This window comes from Lutra lutra, chromosome 1 (genome assembly GCF_902655055.1).
Source record: "Lutra lutra chromosome 1, mLutLut1.2, whole genome shotgun sequence".
Classification (NCBI taxonomy): domain Eukaryota; kingdom Metazoa; phylum Chordata; class Mammalia; order Carnivora; family Mustelidae; genus Lutra; species Lutra lutra.
In genome coordinates this window covers 59,469,147-59,486,754 of record NC_062278.1, presented here as the reverse complement: position 1 = coordinate 59,486,754, position 17,608 = coordinate 59,469,147, and the positions used below count along the sequence as shown (strand labels likewise).

Here is a 17,608-nt window from a genome sequence, read left to right as displayed (position 1 = left end):
CTATTACGCTACATGAAATGAGTCAGACAGGGAAAGATAAATACCGTTTGATTTCACTTATATGTGGACTCTAAAAATAAACACAAATAAATAAACAACCAGGACAAATCAGACCTATAAATACAGAGAACAAACTTATGGTTGCCAAAGGTGGAGGGGGTGGGAATGGGCAGAACTGGCGAAGGTGAGTAGGAGATACAGGGTTCTAGTTATAGAAGAAGTAGGTCATGGGATGAAGGGCACAGCATAGGGAATATAGTCAGTGTTGTATTTTAACAGTGTTGTATGGTGACAAACAAGTGGCTACCATTGTGCTGAGCACATCATAACAGGAGCTGAATCACTATGTTGTACACCTGAAACTAATATAACATTGTGTGTCAACTACACTCAAATTAAAAAAAAAAAAAGAATTTAAAAAAAAAGAAAGTAAGACTGAAAACATTCTTACTTGTAGGAGACATGCTGTTGACTGGAGAAGGTTGGGTGCCAACGGTTGATGTGACAACGTCAAGCAGAGGACCTACGGAAGGATTCACTGAGCCTGAAAGGATGAAATGAATAATGATGATGAACAAAATATTGTAATAGAAAGATGATGTGTTGACCTAATTTTCCCCACAACTTTATCCATTTATCTCAGAAATCGTTACTGAAGGTCTGTTACATTAAGGCTGTGGGACATGGTGGTGGAGGACACCAGACCCTAGGTAACAGGCAGGGAGCCAGGCATTGTGTTGACTGTAGGGCACCACGGGGTTGCAAAGAAAGGGCACCGGCTGAGATTGGGAAGTCAGGAGAAGCTTCCTGGAGAAAATAACATTTAACCAAGCACTGGTAGAACAACTATAGCAGCTAATATTTCAAAGTATTTGCAAAGTAATCATACAATCTACAAATCTGCAAGCCTGTAAAATTTTATTGGCAAGAGTAGAAACAATGATGTAACTATCCAACCGGAAGTAACATAAATGAGCCTAAGATTAATGGTATTATTACTGCCATTTCTAAAATGCCTGTTTTTGTCAGAAAATTTTTATCTGGTTATAACTTTTCTCTGTGTGTGTGGGGGGGCAGGTAGGGATGAAAGGGAGGCTAGAATATATTGTTTTATCATATAATACATTTATATCGGTTCCTTAAAGCTCCCACTATTCAACTGTAAAATAGTCCTACTAGCAGTATAAAACAATCTACAAATGCCAGAAGGATCTATTGACTTTAGGAAGGTCAAGGTTAAATATGGTTAAATGATTTTGAGGCAAGGGAATTTTGCAACTTTCTAGATATAATGACATTGGGTAGCGTGTCACACATCTGATGAGCCGTGTCAATTACTTGGACATTTAATTATAAAGTATACTATTGGTTCTGTTCTATAATTTATTTTAAGAGAAAAGAATATATTCTATAAATTGTGTCACCTGATAGCACATAGTACATTGGAAGGGATCTGTGTTTTGTAATCAAGATGTATCTGTGTTTTATTTTCGGGGTTGGTAGTGTTGTTGCTGTTGGCTGTAGGTGATGCTTACAGCTGGCTCTGACTTGTTATCATATAAATGATCCCTTGCTATTAAGCTCTGAGGAGGTAGGTATGGGATGGGTACAAAGTTACCTGAGAGCATACAAATAGGCTAGTGGAATCTTCTTCCACCCATCCCATCTGAAACATATTTGAACACTTCAGCATGACATTCAAATCTGATCATTATTTTCCTCCCCCCATTCCATTCCCCACTTCATTTCCCGATGCTGCCTATCATCTTTTACATCTCAAATCATCCGCTCAATCCAAAGGGTGATATTTCAATCTCCATGGATTCTTGCTTTGTGTGCATGCTGTTTCCTTATACTTTCCCATTGCAAACAGCCTGGTATGCACCATCTGAAACTTGAAGAATCCCAGGGATCTTTGTGATGTGCTCAGAGTCCTAATATTTAACTTAGCAGGGGCCTTAGTACTCTACATCATCAGTATACCCCTCAAGAGAAGTGACTGTGTTGCTCCTCATGGTATTTCTGGTTCCTGGCAAATGCAAGTGGATGAATGAATGCATATGGATTCCTTCTAAACGTTGAAAGAGAGAAGACCAACTTTAAGTGCCTATCTGATGGCTGGTGCATAATAAGCATCATCTGCCAAAGCAGTGACCTTAATAAGCATGGGCCTGGAAAAAGAATGCCTTGGTATTTTGCTCTGTAGACTGACTGGAACAGAGGGTGGCAAACTATGGCCCACAAATCAAATTCCACCCATCACCTGTGTTTGTAAATAAAGTTTCATGGGAACATAGCCATGTCCATTTGTTTATGTAACGTCTATGGCTGTTTTTGTACTACAATGGCAGAGCTGAGTAACTGCGATAGAGACCATATGGTCCACAAAGCATAAAATATTTACTATCAGGCAGATAAAAACAGAACATGTTTGCTGATTTCTGGAAAAGAAGATGTTGGTAGGTTATGCTTAATCCTAGATTTCTGCAAAGGGAAACATTTATTTTTCATTTACTCATTATTTCTATTTTAAGATATTATTCTGCCATATTTAACACCACATGGCTTTGTAATCTGAGGGGTTCTCAGCACACATATCCTTACAATGTATTAGGAAGTTGCCACTGCAAGATTTGTATTTAAAGATGAACTCTTTGCCCTGTAACAAAAATGATGCATGGCTTTCAACATGAAACCTGCAGCCAGAAAAAAACAACAACAACAACAACAAAAAAAAACCATTCCTTCTGGTTTCAGATTGTCTTGTAAAGTAGAAACTCTGCCTTGGTCAAAACAAAACTCAGAGGGTGTAGAAAGAAGTGGCTAAAACCTAACAGGAAATAAAAAAACAAAACAAAAACAACAAAACTATTTCCCAAAAGTCAAAAGCAGAATTTAGCAGAAGCATGTCAGTCAGTTTTCAGACCATCACACTTGGCATCCGGTTCTAAGGGATTAAGCTGCTGGCCTAAAGCAACTTCATCTGTTCCTGAGTGTGTCTCCTCTGCAGCAGGCCTGGCAGGATGCTCAAGACCACCCTCATGGGTAGCAGTGGCCAGGTGTCTGTCTGTCCCACAGGGCAGCTGGTCAGTTCTAGGGCTTCCTCAGAGCTTGGATCAGCCCTTAGCTGGTCCACCTAGAAATGAACCAAACTTCAGATCTTGCTAGATCCTTGCTTGTCAAAATGTAGTCCATGGCTTCTCTTAGGAGCGTGTTTAGAAACGTAGAATCTCAGGCCCTCCCCCTCCAGCTCAACTTAGTGAATCAGAATCTTCTTTTTAACAAGATTCTTGGGTGATTTCTGTGTATATTAAAGTCCTTAACTGATACCCTTAGGATCCCTAGGATCAGACAGGGTATGAGAAAAATCATGAAATAGGAAGGATTTGGCATATTCTGCCTCAATATTCAGTTGTTCTCTTGCCCCACTATTGAGATATCCCTTTCTGATCCTTTCTCCATATTCCAAAATACACATGCACCCTCAAACACACATGACTCATCAACCCCTAAATCTCTCTCTATCCCAAATGGAAAGCCATTTAATGATGAATAACAGCTGATGACAGCAAGGACATTACTCACCCCAGGGGGTATTTGCACTCAACTTTTGTTTTAAAATTAAAAAAAAAAAATCACCTCCACCTCAAAACAAAACAAGACAAGGCAACTCTGTATATGCCAAAAAAGTTGACCCAACAGTGCTACAACTTTAGACACTCTGGTAAGCCAGGATAGCAGTGAAGCAAGCTACCTTGGCCCCTCCTGTTAACCTAGTAGTCTTTGAACTTCAGCAAATGCCCTTAGGCCATGTGATCGATTAACTTTCCTTTGAATAGCTATAGATCTTGCATTCATTCTTTCCTAGAAAGAACAGAGCACTCCTACACCTCCTGAAACAGGAAGCAGACCCCCTTGCACAACCCTCCAGCGCTGAGATAAGGTCTCTAGCTGGGACCACCAAGTCTGCATATCATCAAGAAATGTTACAGAGCACTACATTCCCTTACCAACTAACTGCCCGGAACCCCTTTAAAAACTCCTGGGCTAGGGAGAAAGCCTTTGGACAAGAGTCCACCTTCTCCCCAGGTGGCCAGTCTCTTGAATAAAGCTCATATTCCTTTCTTGTCAAAACTCCTTTTTTTTTTTTTTCTTTAAAGATTTTATGTATTTGTTAGAGCCCACAGGCAGGGGGAGTGGCATGCAGAGAAGGCAGAGGGAGAAGCAGGCTCCCTGCTGAGCAAGGAGCCTGATGCTGGACTCCATAGAGCACCCTGGGATTGATTATGACTTGAGCCAAAGGCAACCGCTTAATGGACTGAGCCACCCAGCCAACCCCAAACTCTCTTTTGAGTATTGTCCTATTGAGCAAGGGGCAGCCAAACTGGGGTTTGGTAACAGCAGGGTAGGATATTTTGGAAAGAATCTTAAAAAAAAAATGTATTTATTGTTGAGTCACAGGAATCTGCAAGCCCTGGTATTCCATGTCTGCTGGATGAGCCACTGATCACCCGACCCTGACCCCTCCCCTTTTCCGAGTTTACTAGAATAAGAATCACTGAGCATTTGAACTTCCTGGGAGACCGTGAGGTAGGTGGGGAAGGGACTATCTCTGGGGACTGTTAGCTTGCAGGCTTCCAACTCTTCTTTGGGAACAAAGGGCAGCAAAAGCTCCTCTTCCCTTACTAAATCTCCTTTTTGCTCTGTAATATTCTCAGAATTTCTCCACTTTAGATTTTTGTCCTGTATTTTCATATCAATATCTGACAACAGTAATGGCTTGATAAAGCAATAACTCTTGCACAAGGCATCAGAAGTTTTCCCAGTTCCCAGTTTTTCCCAGCTGGGTTCATAAAGCACCCAGCAGTACTACCATGAGCAAAAGTACATTTGGAAGAAAGTGTTTCAGAACTTACAACAAGTAAGGGAGTGTGATCCAGTGATGATACTGCTTTACAGAGTCTCCACATCTTCTAAGTCATTCCCAAAGATCCATGCTAGAATGTGACTAGAATGTAAGCTATAATTTTGGGAAACTGCACTCTTTGAGATTTATTGGCTTTAATATTTGATCATAAGGGCTAAAAATTCATTTGACAATTTAAAAATAACCATTTGCTCAGAACCTAAAATTATACTAGATCAAGGGCTGTCCTGTAAAACTGGAATTGTGGTATGTTTTGGGTATCAGGATCAGTGCCCTTCCTTATTATCCTAAAATTAGTCATTATTTTCTGATCTTAGGACTTAGCATAGTTCAAGAAAATGTGAAGACAAGCCACAGATTGGGAGGAAAATATTTGCAAAAGATTTAACTGGTAAAGTACTATTATTTGAAAAATACAAAGAACTCTTGAGACTCAACAGTAAGATAACAACCTACCTGATTTTAAAATGGGCCAAAGACTTTAATAGACACCTCAGTAAAGAAGATAAATGGATGGCAAATAAACATATGAAAAGATGATTCGCATAATATGTCATCAGAGAAATGCAAATTCAAACAACAATGAGATATCATTGCACAGCTATTAGAATGGCCCAAATCCATAACACTGACGGTATGAAATGCTGGTGAGGATGTGGAGCAACAGGAACTCTCATTCGCTGCTGGCAGGAATGCAAGATAGTACTGTCACCTTGGAAGAGAGTGAAGTGTCTTCTTACAAACCTAAACATACTCTTACCTGCAGTCCAGCAATTTTACTCCTTTCTATTCACTCAAAGGAGCTGAAAACTCACGCCTACACAAAAACCTCCACATGGATCTTCACAGCAGCTTTATTCATAATTGCCCAAACTTGGAAGCAACCAAAATGTTTTTCAGTAGGTGAACAGATATATAAACTGCGCCATGTATAAAATTGAATAGTATTCAGTACTATTAAAAATCAGGCTACCAAGCCATAAAACAACACTGAAGAACCCTAAATGCACATTATGAAATGAAAGAAGCCAATCTGAGAACGCTACATACGGTATGATTCCAACTATATGACATTTGGAAAAGGCAAAATTGTAAAGACTAAAAAAAAAAAAATCAGTGGTTGCCAGGGATTGGAGTTGGGGGTAAAGGATGGATAGGAGGAGCAAAAAGGATTTTTAGGGCAGAGAAAATTAAAGGCTGTTTGAAACCACCGGCAGGTACATGTCATAATACATTTGTCCAAACCCATAGAATATACAATACCAAGTGTGAATCCCAAAGTAAATTATGGACTTTGGGTGATTATGATGTGTCAGTGCAGGTTCACCAGTTGTAACAAACGAACCATTGTGTTGAGTCAAGCTGATAGCGAGGGAGAATGTACATGTGTGGGGGAGGGTATATAGGAAATCTCTGCACCTTCCTCTTTTGCTGTCAACCCAAAACTTCTCTAAGAAAATAAAATAAAATAAAACCTTTAAACCAAGAAAAACTCAGTTTTAATGTCAGGAAAGATTGGAATTTTCAACATGGTTCTGTGATGGGATTTAGGAATTTAATGTTGTTTGGGTGTTAGCTCATGTTCTTAGAGTCTGCCAAAGTTACTGGCAAATCTACATGAGAACCAGTTACCTTTACCCTATTCTAAGACTGTAGCCCTTAACTGTGTCCAGCCTTCTAGAAAGGACGTGCATTTATCTCTGAAGGAACTAGACAAAACTGAGTATGGATGTTCCAGTGTAAATCCATGACCACTTCTGAATGATTAACTCAGAGTTGTATAGGGAGACATGTGTGCAGCATTATAAGCACGATGCCACTGTCCCAGATTCAGAACGGCACCTGCTCCTCAATGGTGGATTTGCTTTGAGCCATGTATCCTTCCCATCCAAGGCTCCCAGGAACCAACTGCCTGCATTTATGAAAGGGCTGGGTAGGACCCAAGACACAGACAGTGGCCTTGAAGCGAAGGGAAACTTTTCCTTATAAGCTATCCTGGATTTTACTAGTATGTTAAAACAGACTACATTATCTCTGAAAATAGGAAGGTGGTAAAAGATGTTAATGGTCTTGCAGGGTTGTGATAATGGCTAACAAATCTGCTTAAGTATTACTTTACTGTTATCTGTGCATGTTTGATAGTTGTCGTTACAAACTTCTATTTTTTATAGGCAATCTGTTGTCACTGTATTTGTTGAGACATTTGTTCACATCTTTTAGGTAGAAAAATCTCCATTATTTGGTGAGGTATAGAGTAGTGAATATTCTGGTTAAGCAAATGTTGTGATAAGTAGAATGATCCTGCATATCAATTTTCAAGTCATAAAAATCTTCAGTGTGTCAGATTCTGTGCTTCAACCTAGGGGCATGAAAATCATTAGGATAGAGTCCTTATCCTCAAGCTATTTATATCTCATACATGGCTTAAGTATTAAAATTATAAATTCTATATATAATTTAATACTTAGGTATTAAAATTGTAAGTTCTATATATATAATTGAAGGTTTTTAGTGACTCAGAAGGGATTGTAGGATTTTAAGAATCTCTCTTGATCATCAATATATTAGTGTTAATTTTCATTATATGGTATGTTAGCAAAAAGCTATTATTAAAGAAAGTTGAAAAAAATTTGCCATATTCACCAGAAATTCTCAGAAACAGGAATCAGCTACTTTTTATTTGAAGAAATTCTTTTAAGTGCAGTCCCATTGTTTTGTCAAAAAAGTTTTGATAGTATGAAATTTAATAATTTTGAGTGGTGTAGAGAGTTTTCCAAGATTAAACTACCATGGAAATAATGAGCGTTCTATTTATTCTAATTAGAAGGGTTCTGAGTTTATGGCAGTCTTGATCACCCCTGGTTGACCTTATTAAATAGACAACTCACCCAAGGAAAAAGTGATCTTTTCAGATGAGATATTCCACACTTCATTTCCGGGGACTGGAGACAGAGCCATACACCAGATGGTCAGGTTGTTTGATTCGGCTGGTTTATTACCATACACCCTTTTCAAAACAGACTTCAGCTCCAAAAATCCACCTTTGTCTTTTCTCTCTTCATTAGTAATGTATGTTCCTACAAGACAGATCCGGGACAAGATCAGTCACCAGTGTTTTCTGTATGAGCCATAAAATGATGTCGAGGCATGGCTAGGGATGGCCCAGTTTACAGTAATAGTCTAAAATGGTCAAGTTACAGCTTCTGCACACTGAGGGTTTATTCCAGCAGGTCTAAACTGTTAACCTAAACTGTTTTGCTCAAGCTCCTGCATGGTATTGATCCATGGTCAAGGCACAAAATGTATCGATTAATAGTGTTGCTTTATTTGTGACCATGGGTCTGAGGGGGTTGGGGGCCAGCTGTCCTAGCTCACCAGCATTGTTTATTGGAAACAGTGAGATTGATCATTTGCACGTGACCTGGGCTAGAACCCGGGAAGGTTTTATTGTCGAGTCTGGTTACATAGCAGGAATATGTCTAAGTAAAATACAAAACAACCTCAGCCAAGATTCATTTTGGGTTCCCATTTCTGAGGTATTCTCTGCCATATTGGTCATCCCCTCCCTTTAAAAAGAACCCCATGCCTGATTTCACTGGCCCCCTTGCTGTAAATCTAGACACGTGATATGTACCCTTACTTTAATGGTGTTTTTATATTGTATCTTTTTTCCTGAAATAAGCTATAGATTTATAACCATTGTCATTTTGGGTCTTGTGAGTCTCCTTTAGAAAAAGAAACTATTTAACTGCCACTGTTAGTCCAGCCTCCAAATAGCACACATGGCAGCAGGAAATTAATGTAAAACCATCTGTCACTGTAGGCCAGAACTTTCTGGACTCTCCATAGCTTTTTTACATGATGGGCTCTAAATGCTAGTTTTGAAGTTGTTGCTTGCCAAAATAATAACTAAACGCAGTTTTACCACACTGCCTGGCCTCATGGTTAGGAGGGTAACCCAGCACATCAAGCCAGGGCTTACTTAACAGGAGAACATATGTCTAATGACCTTTAAGAGGTATTTTCAGGATTGCATCCATTGTTATTAAGGGTGATTTATTTTCAAGTGAGTAATAAATCCAGTAAGAGTCTAAAAATGAATCAAGTGGATTGATACAATCGTTCATCAACATGAACTTTTTATTTTATCAGTTAAAAGTAATAATGTAGCAAGAGCTATGGGACTCAGTTACTGTTGAAAACATATTGAGCTTTGAGCAAAAGAATGACTCAAGAGAAAGGGGAAGGGCTGTTGTCCCAGGCAGGGAATGGCTGGGATCGTCTGCCTGTTTACTACCTCTGAAAAATAAGGCTTTGTACGTTCTCACCTGAGCTTGCCTCTATGTGTGTTCCAGCTCCAAGACTTTTTAATCCTCCTGGAGGAGTGCCTTGTCATAAAGCCCAGTCCTTTATGTATACTTCCTCTAGTCTTCCGCACCCCACCCCACTCAGAGCCTTACAAGAGAAAGTAGAAAGTATTTGTTTATTGATTTAAAGCAGTGGTGCTAAGTTATCTGATAAATGAAATTATTAATAAATGTATGTTGAATTAAACTTTTTTTGCCCTCCTATAAGAGATCTGCTTTCACTAACAGTTAAATAAAACATGAGCATTTATATGTGAGTTAAAGAAATCAGGTGTGGGGCTCCTGGGTGGCTCAGCTGGTCACTTGATTTTGGCTCAGGTCATGATCTCAGGGTCCTGGCATCGAGCGAGGAATCTGCTTCCCCTCTTTCTTCCCCTCTGCCCTCCCCCTGCTCGTGCACACTCTCTCTAAGAAATCTTAGAAAAAAAAAAAAAGAAAGAAAAAGAAGAAGAAGAAGTCAAGTGTATTTTTTAATTTTGGGAAATGTGACCCACTCCGGTCCTCTTAGAGGCACTAGATACGGTATCAGAAAATAGCACCTGGGAGGCAAGATGATGTTTGTTTTGGAATGAGAGTTGTTTTTAAATGCCAAGATCAACCTGGTCAATGGTAATTTCTATTCTTCTTTGTTTTCTTTTTTTTTTTGCCAAACCCATTTCCACTGACTGATTTCCTTACCTTCTTTTTCACCTTGAGGAAAGCCTCCTTCTATAAACCATGTGAGATTTGCTGTGGGAAATACATTCCTCAGGGAGCAGGTAAATGTTCTCTGGGGGTAAAGGCAGAACATAGAAAGGGTTATTTGCAAATTCAGAAGAAACTGGTACCCCTTACAACCCCACCAACTCTTACATGCCGCAAATTGGCAGGAAAGGATTTTCTCCACTTTCGACAAAGCTGTGTTTACCTTTCAGAGGTTATGTGAAAATGTGAGCTACAAATTGGCTGTCTCCTATAGAGATGTCATGAATTCAGAGCTGGAATCATAGGTTAACTTATGAAGAATCTAGGATTAGACTAATGTTGCAAGTTTGGATTCTGGGTTCTGGAGAAGGCAGATCACAACTGCATACAGGAAGAATAAAATAATACTAGATGGAAGCCAAAGACTAGAAAAATGGAGAAGCTCCAACAGGCAGAAGCCAGAAAAGAATATTCTGTTAGACTAAAAGCTAAAAGATATCCATATTTTGGTTGTTTCCACTCCCAAAATAATGTAAAGTACTACTTATAGCCATAACCACAGACACCGTTATTATAAACATCTCACTTTTGACTTGTAGAGAATTTATGTAATTGGTTTTTCATTTTATCATCTTAACAATCCTAGAGGGCAGGTAGGACATGCCTTATCATTGCCATTTGACAGATGGGGAAAGCAAGGCCCCGAATCACAGAATAGTGAAAGGGAGTGGAATGTAGTCAATGGCACAATCGGGAACTCTGCCACTCCAGTCCCAGTCCAAGATATTTCCTCGTAAGACACATTGTACTGAAAAAGCTTATGTTACAAAACCAGAAAGCTTAGAGGTAGGGTCAGTTATGTTTTACTTCCAACACCGTATTTGCTCTTTGTGAGATGATAGTTTATTTCAACAGCCTGGTGAAAATATCCAATAAGACTTTATAGGACCCTCATTATTTTATTGGAGACACTGCAAAATTATAATCCCATTTATAGTTTTTTGTTTTCTCATCAAGAGATATATGTATTTCACACACAGCCAGCCCTGGTTCTTGTTCTCAAATAATTTCCACAATGGATGGATTCACTAGTTAACTAGTAAAGAACAATGAACTATACGTAATACTTGGGGTGCCAATTTCCCCACAGACTAATAATACCCAGAGAGTCTGGTCCTGAGCAGAGTTGAGAAACCAAATTTAAGGATACTAGAGTAGCATTTTCTGGTGAGGTCCTACGGAGGTACAGTTTAGCACCCTCCCCATATATCCCTACAAAAAGCCCAAGGAAATCACCAGACTTTCAGAGGGGACTGTCTGTGAAATGCAGAATGGCACGTAGAGAACACGGCAGCTGCCAGTGTTTCCACTCATTCTGCACTTGACAATGGGGACATGTGCGTGGATCAGCCACACAGACCCATAACATAATGTCACTTTTTGTCCTGGAAAATCAAATGTAAAACCAGGTCCCCTAAAATATAATTTATTTAATAAAGAAAAGAGGGTTCAATTTCTTTAATTCAGTAAAATGCCAAAGATTGATGTTCATCTTCAGGTGGTCCAGGAAGGGATGTAAGAGTTACAGGAAATGAATTTTTTTTTTAAAGTGGTAAAGGTTTTTATTAACGGCAATACTTTAAACCACTCTCGTGACTCATTTTCTCCATGCTCGGTTAACCCACCATAAGATGATGATACGGTAATATCAGGAACAAGTAAGGGTTCCATTATTTTATAAAGGCAACAGGCTTCCTGAAGAAATCTCTTGTCAACATAATAAAAGTATTAAAAAAAACTTTAACTCTTGTGGATTCTCTGAATTCAGATTTTATGGAGTGAGTCACATTTCAAATACTCTCTTACCACCTCCAAACTGTGTTCCAAGATTTTTGTTTCAGAATGTGGTTCTTGTCCTGAACTCCTCCCTCCCAGTCTCTCTAAATTCGAAAAGCCACAGACTTAACCAGCTCAAACTGAAGTCAAACCTCTTATGAAACATCGAGTTTAGAGGGTTTTGCTGAGCAAGCAGAATTACCGCTGTTTGGGAACTTCCAAATGAGTCAGAAGAAAAACATGTTAAATTAAAAAAATATATATGAAATAAATATGGACAAGAGTTTGTGTGTATACACCCATGAGTGTACACACACAATTTCCTCATTGAGAAGTCACAATCACTCACTCACTTAACGTGCGGCTGTTGCATTCAGGAGACAAGCCAAAAAATTGGTTTCTCTAACACATTATTCTAAGTATACACAGAATATCTACGCAATTGCACAAAGAATGATGTAGTAAGTGGCAGAAAATATTTGGGCAGTTCTGTAGGACAGCAGAGAAGGGTGAACTCTGGGAATCGGAGAACAGAGTTGTATTTTGCAGACAGGAAGAGAGGGGCCTGGACTCCACAGGTGGGCTGTTGCGGAAACTAGTGGGGAATTCACAAAGATGGAGAGATGGAAAGGGTTCCTGTGAGTTGGGGCATTTTCCTGGCAGCAGAGGGAAGCCGGCGGGAGATTGGAGCATGAGACTGAAGAGTCAGGAAAAGTGAATTCACATCTGGCTGTAAGAATAATCATTTCCTTTTTTTCTGTAGATGAAATACTGAAATGCTGACCATTTGTAAATTAGCTCAGATTCAGTTTGCCTAAATTTGGAAAGAAACTTTTCAGAAGGGCTTTCTGCAGAATCATTAAAAAAAAATAATTTTTTAGTTTAGAAAGAGGAATCTTTTTTTTTTTTTTTTTTAAAGTTCTCCTATTTGTTTACCAACTCTTCATTTCTCTTTGGAGTCTTTTCTCCCCTCAACCTTCTTTCTTCACTTGAAATTCATCTTTCAGTCTCTGTTTTCTAGTCTGCCATTTCCATCTTTTCTATAACTCAAGCATTTTCCTTCTACAGACACCTTCTTCAAAATGTTCCTGTCTCCTCTTGGTAGGTTCTCCTTCCTAAATATACATATACATAAATATAGCATTTATGTCACTATTATGTGACTATTCTTTTATTTCCCTCCAACTGAGAATATAAGCCAATAGCAATTCAACCTTGCCAATTCCAGTTACATAATATAATAAAAAGCAACCTCAAATCTGTCTCTCAACTTCTCAGATTTCTTTAAACTTGGGAGGTTTCCTTTCACTTAATCTTCCCTTTTCTGCAAGTTCTTTTCCACTGACTGTATTTACAATTTCCATAGTTTCCAAACCCAACGTTGAGACTCATGGTCTAACAACTGGACAAAATATTTGAAAGCACAGATGTCGTTGAGGCCTGTGGTTTCTCTGCTGAAATCTCACCCTTTTCCCCCCTTCAGTATTTTCCTTTGCTTAAGAGGCCAGATGATCGAGTTATCTGGAAACAGAGCTAAGACTTGTAGGTGCTTGACTTACTGTTTTATTACCAGCCCTGTTCCAGGAACCTCTTTTTTGGGGTGCGGGGGACAGAGACAAAGTTTGCCTCAGTGTGTGGGCAGGCTTGGACACACCCACCTGGAAAGAAGGCTTCCCTGGATGTGGGAGGGAACAGGAACTGTAGGTGCCCTCCCCCTGGGGGCAGGAGTCAGCTAATAGCTACCCACAGCATGCAGGAGTGCTCACCCCACACCAGAGCCCTCAGAGACACGTTCAGAGCCTTGCTTGACTGTAAGTACCCACTTGTAGGGTTGGGGAGGTGGGAGTGTTTCCTGACTCTTTGGGGTTGCAAAGCTTGACAAAGAAGGCTCTCCATTACTTAAGAAATGACCCCCCAAAAGAGAGAGATGTCAGGCTATTTTTTACAATGTAATTTAATTATCCATCTATTTATTTCGGCAGGGGTGAATCAGGCAAACATCTGGAGCAAGCTGCCATCGGGAAGGTCTTCTCAGCTATTGGCTTTGCAGGTGATGGTGCCAGGGAAGGCGCAGTGTAAGCTACTTGCTGAGGACTGTCGGGCGACAGGTGTGTGGAGATGTGATCCACCTCCTTCTCCTCTGTCCATGCCAGCTTGTCCTGCTGAAAACAGCTAAGCCTGCTGTTTGGAATTCTTAGAATCTCATTCCCAGAGGGACCTACCGCTCTCAGGGGCAAACTGACCTCACACCGGGAACTTTATTACCCAGTGTTTGGATTGCCTGTTGCATCAGTTCTCAGGATGTGCGAGTGTCTCCCACATGAGCATCTCTCTGGGTGTGCTTCTCCCTCCTCTGAGGAAGGCCAGTGACGCTCCAGCCCTGGACGTCGTGAGCAGCCTGAGGGTTCAGAGCCTCCAAAACCCATTTATAGGCATCCACGAGCACAGAAACAGTGGAAGCAGCGAGGAGGGAATCAAGAGAAAACCCGACATTGCCAATGTTCGGAAACGTGTGGGATGGTGCTTGATCTGTAGAGGACCCTGAATTCACTGAAGAACTTTGTGATTTCTGGGCTTTGCCTTTCTGGTCTAGACAAGGAGGGATCAATACGCATCTGGGGCCTGGAGATAATGTACATGGGAGCCTCGGAGGGCTTTTCATGTGGCTCTGAATCACCCCGACTCTCCTGTGAAGTGGAAAGGAGGAAACACCGCACCACTCAGGTGTGGTCAGCCTTTGACCACTGTTGTGAATGCCCAAAAGTTACCACAGTCCCTTCCCAATTACTCATTTTGCTTTAGCTGTGGTTGAGCTAAGACTTCTGGCTCAAGGAAAGCTGAAGAAGAGGAGATAGGATGAGACGGGAAGAGGAGGAAGAGGAGGGAACCAGGATGAAAGCAAAAGGAGACCTAGAGATGAAGGAGGAAGAGGCAGTGAGTGAGAAGGGAGAACTGGTTGGCCCTTTCATGAGAGCCATGCCCACCCCTCTGCCGCACAACAAGGGGACCCGGTTTTCAGAGGTATGGGAGTACTTCCACCTGGCCCCTGTTCGTGCCGGCCACCACCCCAACCAATACGCCACCTGCCGCCTGTGCGGCAGGCAGGTGAGCCGTGGCCCCGGGGTTAACGTGGGCACCACAGCCTTGTGGAAACATCTGAAGAGCATGCATAGAGAGGAGCTGGAGAGGACTGGCCATGGTCAGGTGGGGCAGCGCAAGGACCCGAGGCCCCAGGGGCCCCAGCTCCCCATAGGGATCGAGGGCGACTGGGCCCGGCTCCTGGAGCAGGTGGGGGCCCTGGCGTTGTGGGCCAGCCAAAGGGAAAAGGAGGTGCTTAGGAGGGAGAGGGCCGTGGAATGGCGGGAGAGGGCAGTGGAAAGGCGAGAGCGAGCCCTGGAGGAGGTAGAGAAGGCCATCCTGGAGATGAAGTGGAAGGTAAGGGCGGAGAAGGAAGCCTGTCAGAGGGAGCAGGAGCAGCCTGCCTTGGCTCATCCCTTCCATTTTGTGTAATCAGCCTGGGAGGTATCTGTTCGGAAAACACAGACTTGAGGCTCACAGCAAAGAGCCACGTTAGTGTAAATAGAAAGTATTTTGTTTTTAAGAGACAGAGTGCACAGTAGGTTAATCTCAGCAGGGGTGAGCTGACCAAACACTTATGTACAGGGTTCCTAAAGCTGTCCTGATCAAAACTTCAAAATGCATTAACTGGAGATAAATGCTATTTTGCCATCATGGGTCTGTGAGTTTGGGTAGGGAACAAACCACCCTGCTGTGTTGCTGAGTGAAAATAATGGGATTTATGCTTTGTACTCGGTTTTGGTGGAGCTGAGGGTTCTGACAGGTGGGGCTGGACAGGTGGCTGGAATGTCCCTATGTAACCAGCTCACTCTAAAGAGACCCCACCAGGAGCCGAGCTCAGGGTTCCGGGGGCCCAGGCCTTTGCACACATCCCGGTGGTCAGTTGAGAACTGAGGACGGAGCTTGTTCTGTGTGGCCCAGCTGTGGATGGACATAGAAGCCTGATCCTGAGATCTCGGACCCCATCTGGTGCAGGTCTTTCTCCCACTGGTGCTGTGTTGTACTACCCGCTCATATTAAAGCTGTGTCACCAGCACAACCTGTCTGAATCCTGTAAGTCTTTCCAACAACCTAACACATACGTCATTCATGTGCGATTGGCACAGAGAGAACTGAACTTTTCAGCTCACTCGGATGAAACAGTAAGAACAGAAGATATAGAAACTTATTCATAAATATTTTAAAATATAATCCAATTTCATATTGTCTGTTGAAGATAGGTTTCATGAGGAAGAGATGAGAGAAACTCAGAAAGGAAAAGGGAAAGGTGGAGAGATGGGGTGAGGAAGGAGAAATAAGGAACAGAGGCAGCAAACCAGAAAAGAAAGAAAAAGGGATAGAGAAGAAGTGTGAACACAGAAGAGAGACGGATCCCGTCTCTTTTTCACCTTGAGAAGATGAGAGACTTGGGAGACTGAGGGACAGAGAACATTTTCCTAGGTTCTGAGGTCAATTTTTAACACTTAGGTTGCATTTGTTTTGTCCCCACAGACCCCTCATTCACTTGAGCTATAGGTTTAAGATTTTATCCCTGTCTTTGAGATGCTGGCTGCATGCCAACTGTTCCCTGATTTTTTGAAAAAAAAAAAAAAATGTTCATTTTTAAATACTCAGAGATGCTTTGAAAAAATGGAAGCTAATAGTCTATAGGGAGAGAACAATTCCCTGGGCTGTTGAGAATACGCCGAATATGCTGTTCACTCAGGAAGAGAATAAAGCCAACAAGGCAAGGAGTGTGGCCTTTGTGCTGGAGCTGACTTTTATTTTGAATGATTCCTCTAGAACCTTTTTTTTTTTTTTTTTTTTAAACTGGGTTGGGGGTGGGTGAGGGGTGGTGGGAGCTGGGAGACAACAGCTAATAAACACAGTCTTTCATTGTCTCATAAATAAGCCCAAGCCCTTTGCGGGCAGGCAACAACCTTCTAGAAAGCAGACTAGATCCTGGTATAATGATTCCTTCTTGCCTGGCTCTGTCCTTACCTGTGTGTGGCTCCCTCTTAGTGCTTGTTCTTAGACTGTCTGCAGTTCTAACAGCCACATCTGTCTTCTCTGCAAGCTGTTTGTAGAACAAGCACAAGTCCAAACACAAACTTGTGAAAAACCCAGACTGTACTGCAGACTTTTAATCTCCCTTTTTTCTAGAAACCAACCTGATATTAGAGATTTCACTTCCCATATGGATTCCCAAAGGAGTATGGTGCCATTTTAGGGCCCTCTTCAGCCGGGGTGCGAGCTCAGGGACTCACCACCGCAAATGATGAGGTTCCACTGGGAGTCCCGTGGCTGGACACTGGAAATCAGAGCCTTATTGTGTCATAAGACAGAAAAAGAAAGAAAGAAAGAAAGAAAGAAAGAAAGAAAGAAAGAAAGAAAGAAAGAAAGAAAGAAAGAAAGAAAGAAAGAAAGAAAGAAAGAAAGAAAGAAAGAAAGAAAGAAAGAAAGAAAGAAAAGAAAGAAAGAAAAAGAAAGGAAGGAAGGAGAAAGGGAGGAAGGAAGAAAGGGAGGGAGGGAGAAAGGGAGGGAGAAGGAGAGGGAGAAGGGAGAGAGGGATGAGGAGAGGGAGAGCAGAGGGAGAGAGGGAGGGAAAGGAAGGAAGGAAGGAAGGAAGGGAAGTTGGAAGGATGGACGGATGGAAGGAGAAGAAAAGCTCTAACACCTAATCTTAAACCCATACACACGTATACACACGTACACTTGAAATGGAGTTTAAGAAGGA

The 17,608-nt window shown here is 41.4% G+C and overlaps 2 protein-coding genes across 5 annotated transcripts in view; one reads left to right on the top strand and one right to left on the bottom strand.

The window, feature by feature from the left end:
- CD96 (CD96 molecule) overlaps positions 1–17,608 on the bottom strand; it is an 87,078-nt gene that overhangs the window by 34,395 nt on the left and 35,075 nt on the right. For 3 of the 4 annotated variants that reach the window (XM_047724222.1, XM_047724205.1, XM_047724212.1), the window contains exons 6-8: positions 9,973–10,063; positions 7,816–8,004; positions 452–544 (exon numbers count right to left, since the gene is read on the bottom strand). In XM_047724222.1, the coding sequence (XP_047580178.1) occupies positions 452–544; positions 7,816–8,004; positions 9,973–10,063 (373 nt within the window). The remainder of the gene's footprint in view (positions 1–451; positions 545–7,815; positions 8,005–9,972; positions 10,064–17,608) is intronic. The other variant, XM_047724230.1, reaches the window with a different exon arrangement.
- On the top strand, positions 14,552–15,794 carry ZBED2 (zinc finger BED-type containing 2). The gene has a single exon (XM_047724256.1). The coding sequence runs from the start codon at positions 14,671–14,673 to the stop codon at positions 15,322–15,324; it is 654 nt and encodes a 217-aa protein (XP_047580212.1). The 5' UTR covers positions 14,552–14,670; the 3' UTR covers positions 15,325–15,794.